The sequence below is a fragment of the Natrix helvetica genome (assembly GCF_964273705.1).
Source record: "Natrix helvetica genome assembly, chromosome: 1".
Taxonomy (NCBI): Eukaryota; Metazoa; Chordata; class Lepidosauria; order Squamata; family Natricidae; genus Natrix; species Natrix helvetica.
In genome coordinates this window covers 48573923-48597265 of record NC_138548.1, presented here as the reverse complement: position 1 = coordinate 48597265, position 23343 = coordinate 48573923, and the positions used below count along the sequence as shown (strand labels likewise).

General features: G+C 39.8%; 1 protein-coding gene across 2 annotated transcripts in view; it reads left to right on the top strand.

Moving 5' to 3' along the window:
- Positions 1-506: 506 nt before the first annotated feature.
- ZC3H14 (zinc finger CCCH-type containing 14) overlaps positions 507-23343 on the top strand; it is a 42905-nt gene continuing 20068 nt past the window's right edge. For both annotated transcript variants that reach the window (XM_081950009.1, XM_081950008.1), the window contains exons 1-6: positions 507-665; positions 7184-7226; positions 12020-12134; positions 13327-13367; positions 13662-13857; positions 18289-18709. In XM_081950009.1, coding sequence (XP_081806135.1) covers positions 630-665; positions 7184-7226; positions 12020-12134; positions 13327-13367; positions 13662-13857; positions 18289-18709 — 852 coding nt within the window. In that variant the 5' untranslated portion in view covers positions 507-629. The remainder of the gene's footprint in view (positions 666-7183; positions 7227-12019; positions 12135-13326; positions 13368-13661; positions 13858-18288; positions 18710-23343) is intronic.

Sequence of the window (23343 nt, the reverse complement as noted above, 5' to 3'; positions counted from 1 at the left end):
GGAATGACATGTACAAAAAATGTAAGAAAGAAATATAGTTCTCAAACCTGGTCAAATTGCATGTTATTAAAAATGGTATTTACAATGCCCCTCAATGTAAAATATTCGACTCTCCTCTTTTCCTTTGGCAAATGGGCTTCGATCTAACTTCCCTGGCACACCCTTTGTGGCGAATGTTGCCATAACAACGCACTCTAGGTGAATAGCTGCTTGGCTGACAATTGTGCTTTTAATTCACCAGGAGACTTCGACAGGTTGCACAATCAACCCACAAGACGGCTGCCTCCCCCAGAGAAAAGCATCAGCTTCAGAAAAGCGTCTTGTGAACGGCGCGCTAGTACCAGCGTTGCCGCCGCCGCCTGCTTCGTCAAAGTGGACGCTTCGCTTTGGCTAAGAGTCCAGTGAGGCCCGCAAGGAGGAGCTTTATTTCCTCACTATCGCCACTACCCCCTCACTAGCAAAAGGAGGCGCTGTTGGCGGAGGCCTGTTTGGGTTTTGTCCCGACTCTTTTTCTGCCTCTCCTTCTCTCTCTCTGTGTCTGTGTGTTCCAGCCTGTAGCTGGATTTGGGTCGGGCCTAGCTGGTTGCGGGAAGAGTGGGTACTGGAAGCCTTTGGCCGTGTCGGTGGCCATGGAAATCGGCACCGAGATCAGCCGGAAGATTCGGGTGAGAGACGCGAACCTCGGTGTGGCAGCATACGCTGCAGGGCAGCGGGCCCCCTCCCCCCACAAAGGGAAAGCGGGCGAAGAAAATTTGGAGCGGGGTGAAGCGTTTACCCCTCCCCCACATTTCTTTTTCCGCCTGGGCCCGGACTCCCCCCCCCCTTCATTCTCCCCGCAACCAAGGACAGGGTCGAAAGTTGCTTTGTCCGAAGCGGTTGCCGCGCGTGGGCTTCTTTTCGGGGGTTGCCTCCAAGGTTTAACCCAAAGGTGCTTTTTGAAGAGGCAGCTGGACCAGAAAGTCCGGTTGCCTCTTGAAAAAGCACCTTTGGGATAACCATGACCTGGATGACTGAGAATCTCCATTGACATTCTCCGAGGTTTAAGCGTCGCCACCCCCTCGCTTCAACCCTAGAAACTGATGGGCGCCACAAACTGCGTGCTGCTACAAAGGTCGATTAAAATACAGTTTTGTACACAGAAATTAAAATAGTAGGAATCTGCCGTTATCTTAAAAGCCGTAGTTACCGATTCACGTTGATGCACTTTCATCAATTTTAATTCTATAATAATCTCTCCGTTTATATGTAGTCATGTCTTTCTTAATACACGTATCTATTCTGTCTCCCTGCCCAAAGGGAGCACAAGCAGTGAGTATTGCTGGCTTTTTCAAGACATGATTGGCAATTTATTGTGAGAACAGAATGTTTGATCAGATGGACTTGTGGTCTGATTTAGGACAGTTCTTAAATTCATTAAATCTTGTATTGCTCAACAAGACTGACTTCAGCTTAGGAAAGTGCTCCATCAACCATCTTAATCAAGAATCTATTTCTTCCTAAATAATTTGGAACTTTCTTCATATATTATTCCAGAAAAACTCTTATTTGATGTTAAAATGAAGCCCATTTCATAAATTCTTTCACATATAAAAGCACAATGGTTTGGGATACATGTATTTGTTCTGTTCTGTACTGCACAAGCTTTTCCTTTTTATTTTTAAACTTCCATGGATTGTGCAAGGAAGTCTGAAGGGGAGCTATACTCATATGTACTTGAATGTGAATCTAGTTCTTCATTCTACTGTATAGTGAAATGGCTGTGTGTTCAAGCAAATGAAAGTGCAGATCTTCAGCTCTTGTGCTTGACAGGAAGTTAGAAAATGAAAAAGAGGGAAGGATGTAGAGTATATTGGTCACTGCACAATCGACTGTGCTCACCTGCTTGTGCTTCTCAGTACTTGTAAAAGTTTGTGAATAGCCTTAAATGTTTATAGGACTATAGGTGTTCCAGATAAATAAGCAAATTATAAGTTTTAAAATTATTTTGTATTTTAATTTTGGATCAAAATACAATTATAAAAAATTTAAATGGATAACCAATGTCTATAAAAATAAATGTATAAAATCTGCTCTTTATTTTTAAAATGTTCTGCAAATTGGAAATCCGCCCATATTCCTTGTAAAATACTTGATTTGTAAAATACTTGTTGATATAAATGTAGCTATGTAGAAAAAATTGTGAAGGCATATATTTCTAGTCAAAATAAAACTTTTGATTTTGTCACGTGCCAGAATTTATGTCATAATGCTGTTGTGACAAGAAAAGCCCTTTCATTTTCTAGCATAATTCTAGCATACCTAGCATCATTTTGTCTTTATGTAATTCTTAAAGGTACAGAAATCCTCTTGGCATAGTTACTATAGTGACCTGGAAGCCTGATCCTTTGATTAGCTTTATTGTTAAAAAACAAAATAGTTCATGTAGTGAAACTAAGTTTACTTGGTAAGAAATGACAAAGGTTTTCTTTGTTTATTTTATGCTCAAACAAATGTGCCTTAAAATCTTGCTCCTTTTGTTCAATTTAATTCCTACAAAGTTACAGGTAATCCTTGAGTTATGAATGTAATGGAGCCTGCCAATTATATTCCTAATTTGAGTATTTGTTGGAGTGAATCATGTAAAATGAACATGAAAACTCCCTGCTTTTGATCCTGCATTCACTAATCAAATGTGCAGGTCATTAAGTACACATGAGGTGTCTCAGGGTGGGGAAGACCATTGTGGGGGGCTAGTAATGGAACAGGCCACCAGCTGAAGACCACCCAAGGCTTCCCCCGACCCACTGAGATACCTCATGCTCCCCACAATTGCTTCCCCCCCACCCATCCTGCCACTCCGGGTCACTTAACCTTGCGAAGATCTAGCGAGCTGTCTCCTCTCCAACTTCTCTGCCGTGCAAGATCATGGCCCCCAGAAACTTCTAGTTTCTGCACAAAATGTTTGCAAGCTCACCGGCTGCTTTGAGGCAGCGAAATCGCTCTCATCCGCTCTTTCAGAGAGTGGTGGCCTGAAGTCCATTGTTAATATAGTGAATAGCATAGAAATCAGAAGACAGGTAGTCTCGTCTTACTACCATAATTGAGCCCAACATTTCTGTTGCTAAACAAGATAGGTATTAAGTGATTTGTGCCCCATTTTATGACCTTTATTGCCACAGATGTTAAATGAATCATGCAGTTCTTAGGCGGATCTGGCTTCCTTCATTGATTTTGCTGTTGCAAATAGTGATCACACGACCCTGGGACAGCACAACTGCCATAAATACATGCCGGTTGGCAAGTACCTAAATTTTGATAATGTGACCATGGGGGATGCTGCAGTGGTCATAAGTGTCACTTTTTTCGGTGCTGCTGTAACTTTAAACAGTCACTAAATGAATAATTGGAAGTCAAGGACTGTACTTACTACTGTGCTGTAGTATCTGAAAGCGTAACTGTGGGTAATTTCTCAAGCATTTAATTTAAGTAGGTGTGTAGAATATCCTGTTTTAGGGATGGAAAGTTTTGTCAGGAAAAATATGTAAGTGAGATTCTTTGCATGATTTATTTATTCAATTTCTATAGCCACCCATCTAAGTCCAATTGACTCTGATTACTTGAAAGAAAGCCTATGTGCAGTCAGTTGAGATTTACTTTTATGTAAGGTGTGCAAGGAGCACGACCCACTTCTCATTTTTAAATCATATAATCCTATGCTGTAGTTGTGTTTTCAGAACAGTTAAAATATGTGTAATTAAATGGAGGCTTTATTTCTCCTTGAAATGTGACCTAAATATGTGGATTTTATAGGTTATGTGCTTTTAGTATTGCAGATTTATGTCTACATAAAGCAAATTTTGAGTTGTCTTCTACATGACCAAAGATTCTAGGCAAGACCTACAGAATGGGTAACAATAATAATGCATTTGACTGCATATTTACTTGCTGGTTAATCCCATTGGACAAAAACAGTTGTATAAATATTCCGAATTTCTAGAAGGGCACAAAATATTGCCCTTAGTAACCTTGATTTTATTAGTTGCTTTTGGCTCTGTATTTGAAGACAACAGGAAATAACTATAGATTAGCACCTTTCCTATTTACCCCCATCACCTCAGTTGGGGCTTCAGTGATGGATGGTTCAGAGAAGATAAATAAAAAGGAAATGTGCAGTTGCCACTAGGATCCTCCATCTTAGTTTAAACTATGGTCTGAGTTTGAAAACATAATGCTAAATCTAATTATGCTGTGTCTCAATACAGGAATAAGCAATTTCCCCTGCTTATCCCCCTGGGTTGAAAGTGATAACTCAATTTTCTAACTTGCTGACATTCCCCAGAAGGCTTTCTGAAGATGTGATGATATCACTTGAAGGGGTAGAGCTGGAAAGTTGTGCTTTTTTATATGTGTGCTCAATTTTAGATTTAGGGATGGGTCCTAGAATCTTCTGCCTTATAAGAGGCCTTTCATTTCCATTACCATTTCCCCCCTACAGAAATTCAGCAGTGTGAACTCAACATATTCCAAGGGTTGCAAATGCAATTCTAGGGGGGGGGGGGGTTTGGGGATGCCTACATATCATGATCCACTGTGGATAAGTTGTGCACAGGTTCTGGATATTGCATATAGAATTGTTAGGTACAAAGTTAAGGCAAAATTATATTTAACCCTTCTATATAATCCAAAATAAACAGTTGTACACTTTATTTATTTATTTATTTATTTGATTTATAGACCGCCCCCTCTCCCCGAAGGGACTCGGGGCGGTGTACAGATATCTCATTAAAAACCGCATACAAAAATAAATACCCTTAAAATCCCATAAAATCTAATTAAACAATAGGCTGTACAAAGTGATAAAAATTAAAAACAACCTAAAACCCACCCCTACAAATTTAAAATACAGACTTGAGGGACTAAGCTGGGATTAGGCCAGGCCGGCTAAATTGAACAGGTGGGTTTTAAGCTTCTTACGGAAGGAGCAGAGATTGGTGGTTTTTCTGATATCGGGGGGGAGGTCATTCCAGAGGGTCGGGCCCATCACAGAGAAGGCCCTGCTCCTGGGCGTCGCCCGCTGGCACTGCCTAGTGGACGGCACCCGGAGGAGTCCCTCTCTGTGAGAGCGGATCGGCCGAAGGGATGTATGGGGCAGGATGCGATCCCGCAAATACCTAGGTCCTGTGCCATGGAGTGCTTTAAAGATGATAGTCAGCACCTTGAAATGCACCCGAAAAGCCACAGGTAGCCAGTGCAGCCCGCGCAGGAGAGGTGTTACGTGGGAGTACCTAGTAACTCCCACAATTGCCCGCGCGGCCGCATTCTGAACCAACTGCAGCCTTCGGGTGCATCTCAGGGGGAGCCCCATGCAGAGAGCATTACAGTAATCCAGTCGGGACGTCACAAGGGCATGGGTGACTGTGTGAAGGGTGTTCCGGTCCAATAGGGGATGCAATTGGCGCACCAGGCGAACCTGGTGAAACGCCCCCCTTGCCACGGCCGTCACATGGTCATCCATTGACAGCCGGGCATCCAGGAGGACGCCCAGATTGTGTACCCGATCCACGGGGGCCAGCTGTTCGCCCCCAATGGCCAGTGATGGAACCAACTGGTTGAACCGGGGTGCCGGTAGCCACAGCCACTCCGTCTTGGACGGGTTGAGCTTGAGTCTGTTACTTCCCATCCAGATCCGTACGGCCTCCAGGCAACGGGACATCACCTCGACGGCATCGACACTACAGAATGCGAGAGATATTGAGCAATCCAAAGATGAGAACTACATCTGCATTTAGTCATCTGAGTTTTATCGAGGATATTTATTATGTTCCTTGCTGATAATTATATATAATCACTAATGAAGGAGGTTCTCACTTGACTGTTGGAGCTCTTCAAAACTCAGAAATTTTGTAGTCTCTCTTGGTATTGGTCTGTTTACTCTGGGACTTGGCCATCAGCTGCTTATATCATAAGCTATATCTCATTTGCAGAACCTTTAACATATAGATAACAAGTGATGTATTATCTCCATGGCAGTTGAGAATCAATTCTGTTTTTAATTTTTTCTTCTCACCTCATTTCTAGGTATTCAGTGTATTTCCTATAGTTTATATAGCCAGCCACTTCTGTAATCCCTGGGTAATACATGCCATACGCTAAAAAAAAATTCATATTTTAAAGCTTGATTTATTAAAGCCTAATTATCATATAATTTGACTATTTTATAATTGGTTTTAATCTTGACACATTTCCTAATTTTTTCCTAACCTTAAGGATATTCAGCTGAAATATACTATATCTCCAAAATATTGTATCAGTTTATAAAATAATCTGATTATCATATGCAATATAGCAGTCTATGAACATAGGACTGTATTAAAGCTGTTTATTATTACCTTACTTTCCTTTTATAATTTATTATAGTTTAGATCATTATAGGAACTTAATTTATGCATCATGTTAAGCCAAATCCTAGCAGACTGCATTATATTATAATGTAATGTGTAAACTAGGTCACTATGTTCATTAGATCATCTTTGAGCCAAAAAAGAAAACATTTAATTTAAATGCTACAGCTTTGATGGTATATCTCCGCCTTAAACACATCATTAAAAAACCACCTATGAATTCTTGCCCTGCCTTGTCATCTTCTATTAGTTTTCCTTGTGCTGAATTTTATATGAGTTTTTCAAGTGAGGAACCTGTTCTCTATAACTGTCATACAATTGGGATTTTGCATTTTTCTAAAAACAAATGGGAAGAAGTGCTTTAAGACTTCATATGAGCATAGTGCATGGTTGCTGTTTATTAAAGCAACTTCTTTTCAGGCTTCAGTGTGTGAAAAAAATTGTCTGATTTAAGGAGTTTACTCATTAAAGTTAATCCAACTCTAAAACAACTGCAACTTTTTTTCAGGCTTGCACTGAAGTCCAAAGAAAACTTGGTATACTTTAATAAATGGCAAAAAGATACAAGGCCTAGACTAGAGCACGTCCCCCCAAAAAATTGGAACATGTACAGCCCTATCACATGTATTAATATGATGCTTTATAAAGTTTTAAAAAATGTTTTGCTATTCATGTGATCGCTTGGGTAAAAAATAACATTTCGTTTTTGAGATGTTTGAAACAATTTCAGAATATTGACGGTTTGAAAGTAAGAATTCTTTTGTTCCTCCCCCCCCTTTTTTTTTTTTATTCTGTACATATAGAGTGCTATAAAGGGAAAGCTACAGGAACTAGGAGCTTATGTTGGTAAGTTTGATAGTAATTTTAACTGTAAAAATATACAAAATATTGTATTGATATGTAGGCTGTTTAGTTATTTGCCCGATTTGTATTTTCCTCTTCCATAAATCTGTTTTCTAAGGCAGCTAGAAAATAATTATAAAAATAGAAAAAAATGTAAACTACGTTAGCAGCATTATTTTTAAAAGGGAGTGTTAGGCACTGGGATGCTAACATTAACAGTTTTAAAAAGCGTAGGAAAACAAAAAATGGGAAGAATTCCAAAGTTGGAATACCATTAAAAAGGTATGACACTTGAGAAAGGCTTCAGATAATGGTCTTGTTTGGCAGACAGATTGATTTGGGAAAAAAAGGGTACAACTGTTATTTGAAGAGCATTTTTTTAATAATAATTGTTAAAATTTACAATACAAAGATAAAATACTAATACAAACTAATAAAAATATAAAAAAGAAAAGAAAAAAGTGCAGATAGGAAAAAGAAAATAAAGGATACCGTGTTTCCCCGAAAATAAGACAGGGTCTTATTTTCTTTTGCCCCACGAAATATGGCCCTGGACTTATTATAGGGGGAGGGCTTATTATTTTGGGATTGCCGGGCAGCTGCTCCCTGGCGAACTGGCTCCCGAAGAGCTGGGCACAGCCTTGGGTGAAGCAGCCATGAGGTGACCACGCTCACGAGCAACTGCCCGGCAAACCCCCTCTCCAGCCGGGCAGAGCGCCATTCACTGACCTAGGGGGTATCCCTAAGGCACAAAGGCACATGGCGCTCTGCCCGCTCCGCAGCTCCCACAGCTTGGCACATTCAGGATACCCCCTAGGTCAGTGCATGGAGCTGGAGAGGGGGGTTGCATGAGTGCCTGTTCCGCCCCCGCTGTGCTCCGAGCATAACTACTTCTCTGGCTTCCAAACTCCAAAACCCAGCTGCCGAGTCTTTCAGCAGCGGCCGCTCTAGGAGTGCGCTCTATGGTTGTGGGCTGGCTGCCGGACACAGAGTCTTCCGGACAGAGAATCTTCCAGCAGCCAACCCACAACCATAGAGTGCACTTCGAGAGCGGCCGCTGCTGGAAGACTCGGCAGCCGAGTTTTGGAGTTTGGAAGCCGGAGAAGAAGTTATGCACGGCAGAGTACGGCAGGGGCGGAACAAGCGCTCGCGCAATCCCCCTCTCCAGCCAGGCAGAGCTCCATGCACTGACCTAGGGGGTATCCCGAATGTGCCAAGCCGCGGGAGCGGGCAGAGCGCCATGTGCCTTGGTGCCTTAGGGATACCCCCTAGGTCAGTGAATGGTGCTCTGCTCGGCTGGAGAGGGGGTTTGCCTGGCGGCTGCTCGTGAGCATGGTCTCCTCATGGCTGCTTCATCCCTGAGGCTGTGCCCGGCTCTTTGGGAGCCAGTACGCAAGGGAGCAGCCGCCCGGCAACTCCCCCCTCCGGCCAGGCAGAACGCCACTCCCCAACCTAGCGGTAACCCGAAGGCACCAAGCAACGTGAGTGCCTTTCCCCCCCGGCTCCCGTGGCTTGGCGCCTTCGGGATACCGCTAGGTCGGTGAGCAGTGCTCTGCCTGGCCAGAGGGGGGGGGTTGTCCAGGGGACTTATTTTCGGGGGATGGGCTTATATTTTTGCCCACGTGAAAAATGTGGCAAGACATTAGTTTCAGGACAGGTTGTATTTTCGGGGAAACACAGTATATAAAAGCTGACTCTCCTATCAACTCCAGATAAGTTTAAGCAGCTTCAGTAACTCAACTCCTCTATTTCAATAAAAAAGATGCTTGTTCTTCCCATATCTCATATCTTACCAATAATCCAATTATAAAAAAACCTCATTGTTTAGTCCTAATCAGCCAAAGCTTATTAAAAGTTGCCAAAAATTAATAACATAGAAGTTTTGATCTTACATTAATTTTGTTATTTGTACTTAGCACTTTCTCTAGAAATAAAGCAAAATAATTATTTCTTCCTCTATAAACAGATCTTTAATACCTCATCATTCAGTCTTAATCAAAAAGAAATTCAATGAATAGCTAGTAGGAACCACAACATATACATTTTAACCCTGATCAAATAAATTCATTTTATATTTCTACAGTTTACTTTTATATAGCTTGTTTTTTAATCCCATCAAAGTTAATTTCTTATCATTTTCTTTTTGTCTGCTTTCAGGAACAGCTTCAGTAGTTCAACTATCCCTTTCATAAATCCAAAATAAGAAACTTTTCAAATCATTCTTCTGATTTATTATTTATATGTCCCCTTTAGTTAGTAAGACGTCAGTAGGTTTCAAATTTAAATCAATTGTGGCATCTTTTTCCATATGACTCTTATACTATGACATTTTCAAATTCACATTCAAATTAACATTAGTCTCGGTTTTATACAGTAACATTTGTTCTTATATATCCACTCACATCCAATTCAATTCAGTTTATTGCAGTCATAGACCAATAGGGATGCTAAACAAAATAAAGTTTAAGACAGAATTAAAATACATTTATAAAACAACCCAGCTAATATCTATAACTGAAGATCAGAATACAGACTAAATTAAATTATAATGTAAACACTAAATTTATATTAAATATGATTGCATCTAAAATTACATCAAAGTAACGGTATCTAAAGGTACTAGTATCAACCAAGTAATAATATATAAAATTTAAATGAATTATATTGAATTATATTTACAAAGAATACATTGTGGACAATTGGAATTTGATATTCACAAAACTTAGCTGCCTCTTATATCTATTTTTTTTCCAGACAAACTTATAGATAATTTCTGGGAAACTCTACGTTGTTTTCAGGTGTCCCTATTTTCTATAGTTGAATAATATTGCTCCATTGTATTAATGGCTCTCTTTAATTGTAATGTTTAATTCCTTCTGGTTCTCTTTAGTCAACTTTCAAATTCCCCTCTTATCATATGTTTACTTTCCAATCAGCACAACTTTCCCACAGGAAGATTTCTTACGATTTATTTCACAATATCCAGATATTCTTTTACAAAATTTTAAGTGCCCCATGAGCATAGGAAATATCCTTTGAAGTCCATCTAGGACAGGGGTGGCGAACACGCGGCTCGCGAGCCGCATGCGGCTCCCGGCCAAAATAAATGAGGCTCTTTGCCTCTTATCATTATTTAGTATACTGTGGCTCGGATCGCGCGCTCCCTTTCGGAAGCTGGGGAGGTCCTGTGCAGGCAGCTAGAACGGGCCGCCTGCAAAGGACTTCCCCAGACTTGCTTTGAGGAGCACGGGGCGACTGAGGCTAGTTGTGAAGCCCCAAAGCCCCCACCGCCACCGGAAGAACTGCTGCCACCTCCTCCTCATCCTCCTCTAACAGGCAGCACTGCCGGATTTGCCGCCCGGCGCTGCGGCTGAGATGAAGCCGCCAAAGTTCCAGCCGGCATCTCCGCGCGTGGCAGCGGCGCCTCCCCTCCGCTCGGAGCAGCTGAGCTCAGTCAGCGCTAGGAAGGCGGGGGGGGGAGCAGGGGAAAAAAAGCCTCATGGCTTCTCAAAAGCACGGAGGAGGGGGAGGGGGCAGAGGTAACCCAGCGCTGAGCTCAGGAGCAAATCTGGTGATTCTGTTGGAGGAGGAGGAGGAGGAGGTAGCAGCAGTTATTCTGGTGGCAACTCGTACTCGTCGGCATCTTCAGCAGAAGCCCTGCCCACAATGAAGAAAGCAAAGATGGAGCAGATCCACGCAGATGACGTCGCTGCAACATGACTGGAGGAGGAATTCTGGGAGTTGAAGTCCACAAGTGTTAAAGCTGTCAGGTTTGAAGACCCCTGGGGGTTTTTTTCCCTAAAGGGTTAGGGGTGCAAGGGTCTTGTAACTTGACAGCTTTAAGAGTTGCGTGCTTCAAATGCCAGAGTTTCTGAGCCAACATTTTGGTTGCTAAGCAGGAGCGTTGTTAAGTGATACTGATATTATATAACACTTTGAATTAAGCGGGTACCTTGAAGAAACATAACTTTGAGTTTCAAATAATACTGATTTCGTTGTTGTCTTAGGTGACATCTGTGAAAAAAATTCGGGTGCTCAGGCATGAAAATGTGCCGCTCAAACACTATACTTTTCTGCTCACATCGAAAAAAAATTAGAGGGAACATTGCTTCCGGGTCTGTTTTGGCAGGTCACTGCGTGGTGTGGCTCTCTGACTCTCACAGTTTAAAATTTTGGCTCTTTTTGTCGAACTTGTTCGCCACCCCTGATCTAGGACCTTTCCAAAACTCAACCTTCTAATCCTCCCTTTGATGTTTTTTTTAAAAGTTAAGTTTTTTCTTTTAAACCTTAAACTTACATGAAAATGTTTTATCCAATAAAATACCAGGTAGAAGGAAATTCTCCCAGTATAATGACACTTTCCCTTCAGAAGGTTCTTAACAACCAGAAAATCATTAACAAGCAACTCCTAAGGTAGTTGAGAGAAAGTAGGCGAATCCAGTGTCCATTTGAAAGTGCCGAACTGCATCTTAGGCAAGGTGATTTTATCTGGACTCTCTGAGCTGTAAGAATTGGAATCTGTGGGTAATCCTAGCTTTCTTGATCAGGACAGGAGTTTCAAGGAAGTGATCAATTCATCAGTTCCTTTTCTCACCATGGCCATCAGCTCTGCTGTTATGGAGTTGTCTTCAATCCACCATTGTTTTTCTTCATGGTCTCTGTGCATCACATTCATAGACTTAGAATGAAGATGGGGAAATAGTTTGATTAACCTATTGGTAGATTAAGTAGATAAAACTCTATAGTTGCTGCTTTGACATTTAATTTTTAGATTTATTCTCTGTTCTTTAAATCAGATGAAGAACTGCCAGATTATATTATGGTCATGGTGGCCAATAAGAAGAGCCAGGAACAGATGACAGAGGATCTTTCCCTTTTTCTAGGAAACAACACTGTGAGATTTACTGTATGGTATGTATCTTCCATGTGTTCCGTGTACCAATATATGTGCTTATTATAAGGCATGAAAATAATACAGCACTACAGCATTAAAATAAAATGATCCTTAAAGATGGAAAGTCTTGGAGAAGGACGGGAAGGGAAAACATTTTTCCTTTGTAGGTCATTTTTTGCTATTGTTCTGCTATAAAGAATTAAAAAATAGAAATGTGTTGAGTATGAAATGTTTTCTAGAAAGAGAAAATCTTTACATTAAGAATTCTTACACTGAAATATTTTATTCTTTTCTGGTTATATTTGAAAACTGTACATCTAAAATATTTTTTTCTGAATGGGGATATTATAATTTGCATGCTCAAGAGAAAAATGATACTTTCAAAAACAAGATAATCCTTAAATTATCCCCCAGAGACCATATAGTTTGCACTAGAGAAAATATAGGTTTCTATCTTTTTAATAGTGGACTAAGTTAATTTCTATGCCAGTGATCTAACCTTTTTGTCAATGTGCTTATGCGCAGGCCTCACTGAAGCCTGGGAGGTGCATTGGGCTGTTTTTCGCCCTTCCCAGGCTTCAGGGGAGGGCGAAAAACAGCCCAACACGCAAACCAGAAATTCGGGAACGGAGGGCAAAAAACAGCCCAATATTTTCTATTTCCCACACTAGTTTGAAAAGGATGCAATGCAGTGGACAGCAATCTACTTATTTTCATGGGTTAGAAAAATAAATCTTAACAAGATAGGCAGAGGAGTTATAATTATTTTGTTTAAAATCAAAGCTTATATACTTTCTTCCTGTAAAACTGTTTTAAGATGTATAGGACAACACAAGATTATTGAACATAAATTATCTTTAGAAAACCTTTTACAGTGCCTTTAGAATTTTTTTTAAACAAGAAGTGTGAATCTTTTGAGCAGCTGGGAACCATATTTCATCTTTGTATAGTACACTTGGAGCCATATTCCAGAAAATAGGCAGGTTTAGGATAAAAAAGGTCAGAATGAATTTAGCTTTGATTTCAAATAAACGTAAAATATCTTGCATTGTAATTACAAATAATATGGTGAGTCCTTTTCCCAGTTTATAATAGATAACACAGTTTGGTGACAGCTTCTCTGGGCCTTCAGCAACTGCATGTAATTCTGGGTTCTTGAGTTGATTTTTTGTAATTTAAAATTTACTAAAATATTTTCTTATTTTTCAGGCTTCATGGTGTCTTAGATAAGCTTCGGTCTGTAACTACAGGTAAGTAAAGGCTACAGGGAATCTTTGAGATAACTCTTGAGAAAAGAATCTGTGTGCACATGCTTTCTTATAAATTTTTGGCATTCCTTAAAAAGTATTCATAAATTTATTTAGACAAGATTATAATGGTTTAGGCAAAAAGCAATAAAAAGTTATGTGAATTTTAAAAAATTGTTTCTTGTATGAATAAGAGGATGTATATTTTTATTGAATCTGCAGTGGAAGGCAATTTGCTGTTCTGTATAAATACCACCCTTAATTTTGAGGTGAAACAAATTTTACTTCTTTTCCTAGAGCCCACAAACCTAAAATCTTCTGAATCTAACATTTTTGAGAGCAGTCTCTCTTCTGGCAAAAGTGCATCAGGTGGGAGTGAGGAGAGGACTGGAGAAGAAACCCTACAGCCTCTTACAGTCTCAAGTTCTCGACCTGAAAGAATCAACTTCCGAGTTTCTACTAGTTCTCAGGAACAGAGAGCTGCTGCTCTTCGGTAAGATTCTCACTGAGTTAATAGGAGCTAGTGATACATTGCAGATGAATAGTATTGTTCATCACAACATTTGTGGTTGAGATCTCAGCTACATCATAAAATCATTGAGTAGTCTTAAAAATAGCTACTGTTACTTAGATTCCCTCAAGTATAATGCCCTAGATAACTAAAGCTTTGTGTTTGTGTTTTCTCCCCTAGTGTATTTTCCCCTCTGTTCTTATTTAGTGACAAACATTATTTTCCATTGCAACCAATCCAGAAAATAATGATTCATGCATACAATAACTTGTATATGCTTCAGGATTGCAAACATACTTTGAAATTAGATTTACAATTTTGGAAGCAGTCAGATGGCTTTCTTTGAGATTAGAAATAAGAAGGAATCGAAAAAGACCTGAGGTGCAAGAGAGGAAACATGGGACCTAACAGCATATGAGTAATCCATAAACCATGTTTGGCTGTTTAGCTTAAATTGAGGTGCACATCTGTATAATGGGGATGTTGGCCTATGATAAAGTACTGATGGAAGGATTTGTCAAATAATGTAAGGCAGCGGTGTCAAACTTGTGGCCCGGATGCATCATGTTCTGGCCCCGTTCTGGCCCCGCCCGCCAACGGGTTTAGTGAAGGGAAAAAGACATGTGACGCCACCATGACGATGCGAGTTTGACACCCCTGGTGTAAGGTGCTGATAACTCAATGTACACTTGTCTTTAAGCCTGGATTTCTTCATGCACACACGCGCGCGCACACACACGCACATATGTATCTATTGTATTTTTTGGTGTATAAGACACACCTTTTTCCCTCAAAAAAGAGGCTGAAAATCTGTGTGCGTCTTATACACTGAATACAGCATTTTTTCCTCCCGAAATCTTGCCTCCTTCACCAAAATGGCCCTGCATAGCTTGTAGGAGGCTTTCAGAGAGCTGCTGGAGGCTGGGGAGGGTAGAAATGAGCAAATCACAGCCCATTGTTTGCTCAGTTTTGTCCCCCCAGTCCCCAGGAGCACTCTATAAGCTTCCTAATGCCCTTTTTTTGACACAAAATGGGCCCATCATTTTTGCCCCCACCTCCCAGGAACACTCTACAAACCTCCTAAGGGCTATTCATGCCCTTTTTTTGAAAGAAAAAAAACGGGCCTGTTTTCACGAAAAACAGGCCGTTTTGGGGAGGTTTGCAGAGTGAAAAATGTTTTTTTTAATATTCCTCTTCAAAACCTTGATGTGTCTTATACTCCGAAAAATACGGTATGTATGTGTAAATACTTCACATAAACACCTTCATTTGGGAATGGATTTCAGCTGAAAATCTTAATGTAACAAAGAGAAGAATTTGACCATTATAGTCATTTAGTGACTGCCTCAGACAGTGACTGTTGACACTTATGACTGTGATAAAAAATAGCTTTGTGATCAATGCCTGCATACAGGATGGCTGCAGCATGTCTCTCAGTCATGTGTTTGCTATTACACAGAATTTACATTCTGTGTAAATTCATAAGCACAAAGGTGGTCACATGATTTTTATGCTTCACTTAATAACCGAGTTGCCAATACCAGTTGTCATCACAAACAATGACTACCAGTATTTATTTCTATGCCGCTTTTGGGTAGAGTGAAATTACCTTAAATTCAAGAGCATCTGTCTTTCACATTGATACAGTACTTCACTTAAAGCCAGGAAATCTAATCAGCATTATACAGCTTTGTAGGTTAAGCGCAGATGGTTATCTTGAAAGCCCTAAAAAAATTGGTAGCATTTGAATGTATTGACTGTCAGAATTTCTTTAAAGTTCTTTTACAAGGTTATCAAACTTCACTACAAAGATAATTCATGTGTAGCAGCCTGTGCTGCTAAAACTATGCTATATAGTAGAATTTCTAGATTATGCTGGAATTGATATTAATTAGCCTAAATTTTATGCTTAAGGCTATGCTTAACCAGGCATCGTTTTCTAATAGAAAATTTTGGAATAAATTGAGAAAATCAGTCAGTATTTTTCATAATGAATTCTGTTACTGATTTATTATCCATATCACTGGTGCGTTCCTCTCCCCGTCGCTACTGGTACACTGCTCATGGGGCCGGGTGTCCTGTTTATGCATGTGCACTGTGCACGCATGCGCACTTTACCACCCCTGCGACAGCCAGCTGCTTGTCAGAGGTCATGCAGGTGCCGGACGCTGTGCACGCGTGTGCAATTGGCTGGTTACTTTAAAAACAGGTATAGAATGCGGACGGGTGGGTGGGCCAAATGAGCCACTGTACTGGTACGGTGTCAACTGCTCCCAGCTACTACCGGTACAGCCCTACTGGGCCATACCGGCCAGAATCCACCACTGATCCATATGTTCTAAAGCACATACATTTATGCAACAAAATATTACTTTACTTTACTTTACTTTTATTTAGATTTTTATACCGCCCCCTCTCCCCAAAGGGACTCGGGGCGGTGTACAGTCAGATAAAAACACATCAATAAATAGAAAATACAAACACAAAAGAGGAGGCAATAAGAAACTGTACATATCAAAGCAAAGTAGTTAAAAACAATATTTAAATAACCCTAAAAATACCCGATTAAAATATCTGCCAGGAGGTAGAATAAAACTATAAATCTATAAATGGGCCAGGCCGGCTAAACGGAACAGGTGAGTCTTCAGTTTTTGTCGAAAGGAGCGGAAGTCGGTGGTGGTTCTGATATCGGGGGGGAGGTCATTCCAGAGGGTTGGGCCCATCACAGAGAAGGCTCTACTCCTAGGCGCCGCCCGCTGGCACTGCTTAGCGGACAGCACCCGGAGGAGTCCCTCCCTGTGAGAGCGAATCGAATATTGATTTTCCAGATATCTGAAATGACTTAATAAGTGTGTTTCATTAAATGATATAAAGAATCTTTGAAAATTCAATTGAATATTTTGAAAATCCTATAGTGAAGATTAAGTATGCTTAGCATTTCTGTGCAGCATTTATTAGGAATGCTATGAATGGTTCTCCTCAGTGTTTATTTTCATCTTTAGAAATGTTATGGATAGAAGGTAGTAGGACAGCTGTCTTTCTTGTATTTCTCCTTAAAATTACATGCATATTCATATATATGTATACTCCCCAAGTGTGAAATTTGTTTTTTATTTGCCTTGTTTTCCCATCACCTTCTCACCGCAGCTTATTTTATTTTTTTAACTCTGCTACTTATTTTTTGTTTTTATCTTTTTTTTCAATTAAAAGAGACATAAGAATATATTTGGCCTGGCAAATTCCAAGGAAGCATCAGAAATAACTGTTAGTTATTGCATCCTTAGAATAAATTAAGCTCAGTGGAACCTGCCTCTGCAAATATCATAGTTGTGAGAGCAGTTGGAAATAATTGAAAAATGGAGAATCTCCCTAATGTCAAGTCAAATACTGTGTTTCCCCAAAAATATGCATGTCCTGATAATAAGGCCATGCCACATTTTTCTGGTGGGCAAAAATATAAGCTCTCCCCCGCAAATAAGCCCCCTGGACAACCCCCCACCTCCAGCCAGAGAGAGCGCTGCTCACCAACTAGCGGTATCCCAAAGGTGCCAAGCTGCGGGAACCGGGGGGGGAGGCAAAGGTGATCGCGTTGCTTGGCGCCTTCGGGATACCGCTAGGTTGGTGAGCAGCGCTGTGCCCAGCTGAAGAGGGGGATTGCTGGGCGGCTGCTCTCTTGCGAGCGGGCTCGCAAAGAGCCAGGCACAGCCTCAGGGGCGAACAGTTGTGTTGCGCTGCTGCGACAACAGCCATGAAGCGACCACGCTCATGAACAAGCCACCTAGCAAAACCCCTTTCTAGCCGGGCATAGCGCCATTCACTGACCTAGGGGTATCACCAAGCCGCGTGAGCACCTGTTCGCCGCCACCCGGCTCCTGCGGCTTGGCACCTTCGAAATGCCAGTGAATGGCGCTCTACATGGCTGGAGAGGGGGGTTGCTAAAGTGGCTGTCCTGCTCTCGCTCACGTGCTTCCCAGCCTCACGATGCCCTGGCCCAGCTCTCCCTGAAGAGCCAGGGTACCTCCGCCACCACCGCCATCCCAGCATGGCTTTTTCAGCGGCTTCCAAACCGAGTCTTCCAGCAGTGGCCGCTCTAGGTGTATGCTCTATGGTTGTGGACCAGCTGCCGGCAACCCCAAAACAATAAACCCTCCCCTCATAATAAGGCCCAAGCCATATTTTGTGGGTAAAAAGAAAATAAGACCCTGTCTTATTTTCGGGGAAACACGGTAACTGCTATTTGTAGATTAGATTGTTGCCCTTTTACTCCATATCAATAGCTAAGATGAACAAATGATGTACATAATTTGTAAATTATATTCGTGCATATTTTGCTATTGCCTTTCTCATTATCCTTATTGCAAAGCTGTTTCTTAAAAGATGGCAGACAAAGTTAATCACCCCCTTTCTCCACAGGCAGCCCAGTCATGATGGGTCACCATCCCTGTTAATGTCAACTGTAAAACCTTTACGGGAGCTATCCTCCTTGGAAGCTGTGATTGACATTAAGCCTGAGCCAGATGATCTCATTGATGAAGATCTGAATTTTATACAGGAGAATCGGTTACCTCGAAAGAAGCCTCTGGTTACAGTAACATATGGCTCTTCGCGCCCAACAGCTGAAATCTACCGCCCACCACCTAGTCGAAATGCCGAAGGCAGTGTTCACTTGCAGAGGTTGCCACAGTCAACCAACCTGCAGACTGGCAAGCAGCTTAATGTACAGGGTGATAGGTCACAGGAAACCATCCAACTTTGTGATCCAGATGCATTTGACAGCTTGGCCGAGAGTTACCAGCCCCCTTCAAAAGGGAACGCTGATAAAATTAGCAGTGAGGTAAGTATGTGAGTCCAAGCTATGCCAGTATTTAACATGTACTCAACAAACAGAGATCTCCATGGATACCTGAGATCTCCTGTTCTAAACATAGCGATGTTGGTCAAAAATATCTCATGACTGGCATGTAAACTTTGTGGCATCTAGGCTCTAGTTGCTTTATGGATTAGAGGTGAAAAGTGTCTGTGGGTATGTGTTTTTAGTCTAAAAGGGCAAATAGATGTTGTAATTTTATTCTTCTGGCCATTGGCTTGGTTGGGACCAATACTTTTACAACTCCAGCATGACAAATTCTGCTGATTAATACTAAATTAAATGGTTTCATTCATTCTGCCATTAGGAAATGCTTTCCTTGATAATATTCTCCTATAAGACCATGGAGTACAGTCAGTCAAGAGTGGACAATTCTTAGCCAGTGTGATATATATAATTAGAATTTTAGACTCTTGTTGGGACATCTGACTTGAGTTCTTTATATTTTTTTACTATTTTTGTGCACTGCTGCATTCCACTATTCCCATCAGTGGTTCAGTTGTCTACATAGCCCAAGAAGCCTTATGAGTCACTGTTTCTCAGCCTACCTCACAGGGTTGTTGTGAGGATAAAATAGAATCTTGCACATCATATTGATGCTTTAGATGGGAAGTATAATACATATAAAAATAGCTGCCATTCCTCTTTGAATGGAAAATGTGCTACTGAACATTGCCAGCCAGGTATGTGAAAAAATATTCCAGAGAATTCCGGAAACCATTCTTTCTTCAAGCCGCATTCATCTGACAGTTCCAGAAGTTTCTCAGCAATTGTCTAAAGAATTCTGATCCTAAATCAGATCGCTTGGAAGGGAGAAGAAAGGGGGATGCTAGCTTAATCTCAGATGGCAAGGGTTCAAAGCCTCAGGATGCCCCCAAGAAGGCCTTTTCTTACTATCTCAGATGATGTGAAGTAATAGTGGTAGGAAAAGAGTTTCTCCTGATGGCTTTAATAATAACAAATCGCTAATAATGAAAGGCTTTCTCATGGCCTCAGAAACAGACTAAAAGTGAGTAGAATTGTAATTTAACTCCTGTGACCAGTCCCATCATTATGGGCTAGTTGAAGTGTCAAAACTATTACGGTGATTCAAATTGGGATATAGCTAAAGCATGCATCACCATCTCAAGAAACAGATATAGTTGGTATTTTGGTGTTGGCAGTCCACAAATTTCATTGGTTATTGATCTATTCCAGCTTCAGTTCAAGATTTTACCTTAAATAGCATGGGCCTGTCTTTTCTTAGAGACTATTCCTCTATGTGTAAAACTGAATTTATCTACATATTTATTTATATTGTATATTTATTTCTTTATCTGTGCAATCTCTATTTAATTTCTAAGGCATTTCCATTCACAGAGATGCAATTGTTAAACTGTGGAATTAGTATGAGGAAGGTGTATCAGTTTTGGGGTTGGAGCTTCCATCTCAGTTTGCTTCATTTCATGGGTATTTTTAATTAGGGTCTCCTAGTTGATACTTGTGTTTGCTACTGTCTACTGTGTATTTTCTGATTGCTGATTGTTGCGATTTACAGTCTGTACTTTGCCTTATTTTTCTGTCATAAATTTTCATCTTTGTACATCAGGTTGAAACACTGACAAACAAATCTAAAAATTAATAAACGATATTCCTCTCTTGATCCCCTTGCCTCTCCCTTTCTAATGTTTCTTCCTCTATCAAATTTAGATTGTAAGCCTTCTGGGCCTTTTACAAAAGTCATCTAGCACATCATAGTGTCATATTCTCAGATGTTCCCATTTGGATAGTCCATGATGGGACTGTAAATACTCCATAGTAGAAGTCCCCTCCCCACAAAATTTAATGACCAAATCATGTGAAAGTGGTTCTTATTATTTTTCTCACTTAAAATCCTGTGAGGTTTTGCTAATCTTTTAAAGTATTTTTTAAGTGTGTGGGGTCCTTCAGAGGTTTTATGAAGGAGGGTTATGTGGCCAATGGTATCCCCAAACACTACATTGCTAACAGCTGTCTTATATGGAAATCCTAAAAATATTTGATGCCAATGCAGTCTTCACATAAAGGAAAAAATTGGAACCACTTATTTATTTGGAAAGGAACTACTTGTGAGACTACTATGTGATCTGTCAGATTGTCAGGTTTCACTTGTTATAGATGGAGTAATATGTTTTTTAGGAATCAAATTTCATTGTTGTAGGAATGGAATTCTAGCACAAAATACAAACAGCAGCACTTTGTTGGTAAAATATGTGATTCCTGTATTTTACAAAACAAATTCTCTTAATAGCTATTTACCAAAGCAAGTTAACCTAATATTGTTTTGGTCTGCCAGGATGATAATTATTACTGCCTTTCCTGCATTAAGGATATACTGTTACCGAAGACTTCTGTACCTGCTTGATGTATGGCCAGATGTCATCATGTTCTCAAGTTTTTTAGGAGGCATTGATAATGGACAAATGATTAGGATCTCGATAGAGCTTTTTTAAGATAACTGATATCATATATTTCACACTGAATAGAGACACGGATGTTGAATTTGAGAATTCTATTAATTAGCTTTCTTTAGAAAAGAACGTTTCTAGCTTTTTGGTTTGTTTTAAATATACATGTAAATATTTGAGATATGCTAGAGGGAAGATTTTCTGCATGTTTTGTGGGGTTCTGATCTAAAAGCTTGCTATGTAAGCTGCATTTTATTATTCATATACAAAAGCACACATACAATCTTTTGCTGGCTCTTGTCTTTCCTAATTCTTATCTTTTCTCCTCTCCATTGTAACCAGTTCAGACAGATAATAAATCATCCACTAAGATTTCTGAGAATTTTGTAACCTTAGATAAAATTCAAATGTATTCAATGTTCTCTTATTGCCATTTTAGATATTTTGAGTATCTGCATTTTTAAAAATTTGATGTGAGCACCACATTTACAATACGTGACTTCAAACAATATTGATTGTGATTAGTTTGAACAAAGGATTCTCTCATTCAAATTCTTGTTCAAATTCTGTTCTACAAAATATAGTGAGCAATCTTATCTTGGACATTATGTCTCTCCTCAGTATACTGCATTGCTCTGCCATGGAGATAAAATGCAGTAATTATATATATGTTTACATTAATTCCTTCAAGAAAAAAGGAGATATAAGTGTGCTGAATTTTTAAAGTCCAGCAAGGTAATGTTGTATGCCAAAAGATAACATAACCGTTATTGTCATTTTTTTACTGTGAGCACACTGGCACGCATGAAAAATAAAATTCTGTTGCCTGCTCTCAAAAGAAATTATATATCTACTCATATACATTCATAATACACATATACATAAGCTATATACATACATACATACATACATACATACATACATATATATGTATATATGTATATATATATACACTTACACCCATACATATATACATATAAATAATATATACTATATACTCTGTGTGTGTGTGTGTGTATATATATATATATATATACACATGCACATACATACATACACGTGTATCAGAGGTGGGTTTCTACCAGTTTGGCCCAGTTCAGCTGAGTAGGTAGTAACTCGGACTGCCATGCCCCCAAACTGGTTCTCTTGGCAGCGCCATACACACCACCATCTTGTTTTTTGCTTATGCGCATAAGCATTTTTTTCATACTGGGCATGCACACTGAGCAAACCGGCAGTAGCAGCAGCCGGAACCCACCTCTGGTGTGCATGTATATGTTTGTATATATGTACATGTATATGTATATATAACTGTCCATATCTTATAATGAAATCTAGTTATTCCCTTAAAATCTGGAAAGATAAAACAGCGGAAAATAAAGAGTTAGTGGAAAGATAATAATTGGTCTTCTTGCCAATTATTTGGCATTGTTTTAAATATAAGTTGTGATAGATCAAAGTATAGCGTAGAGAATTGAACTAATTGATCTACAGGGAATTATTCAGCTTGGAGATTCTAAGCCTTTGAAACAAAATTGTTGCCCTCCAGATGCATCAGACTAAAATATCCATAATTGCTAAATGTGTGCTCAGATTATAGATGGAGAACACTACTTAATAGGTTGAACCCCTTAGTTGGTTTTTCAAACTTTGTTCTTCCTCGAAGATGTTTTGCTTCACGTCCAAGAAGCTTCTTCAGTTCTAAAAGTCTTTTACAAAAGGCAACTGATAGTCCAGTTGCCTTTTGTAAAAGAAAGTCCAGTTACCTTTTGAAAAACCACCTTGGGATAATCATGACATGGATGACTTAAAGTCTCCATAGATAAAAGTTGAATCAAAAACATTAATGGAAAAATACTGTTAGAATATTGAGCAATGCTTCTGTGAATCTGTATGTTCCTTCATTGCAATATTTTGTAAGGAAACATTAGGAATGGTGGGGATATAAAATAAATATACAGAATCTGTATTCCAAATGTGAATTGATTATTCTCCTGAATAAGAAATGTTCATTTTATATTCTGCCTTGGGATAGAATACATGACAGGTAGAACAGAAATATTTAATTATCTAAACAAAATGAATAAACATCCCCTCCACCCAAAATATATAGTTTGTCACTATTTTTACTCTACTGTTACTCTATTGCTTATTATGCAAAACAAAGCTAGAATT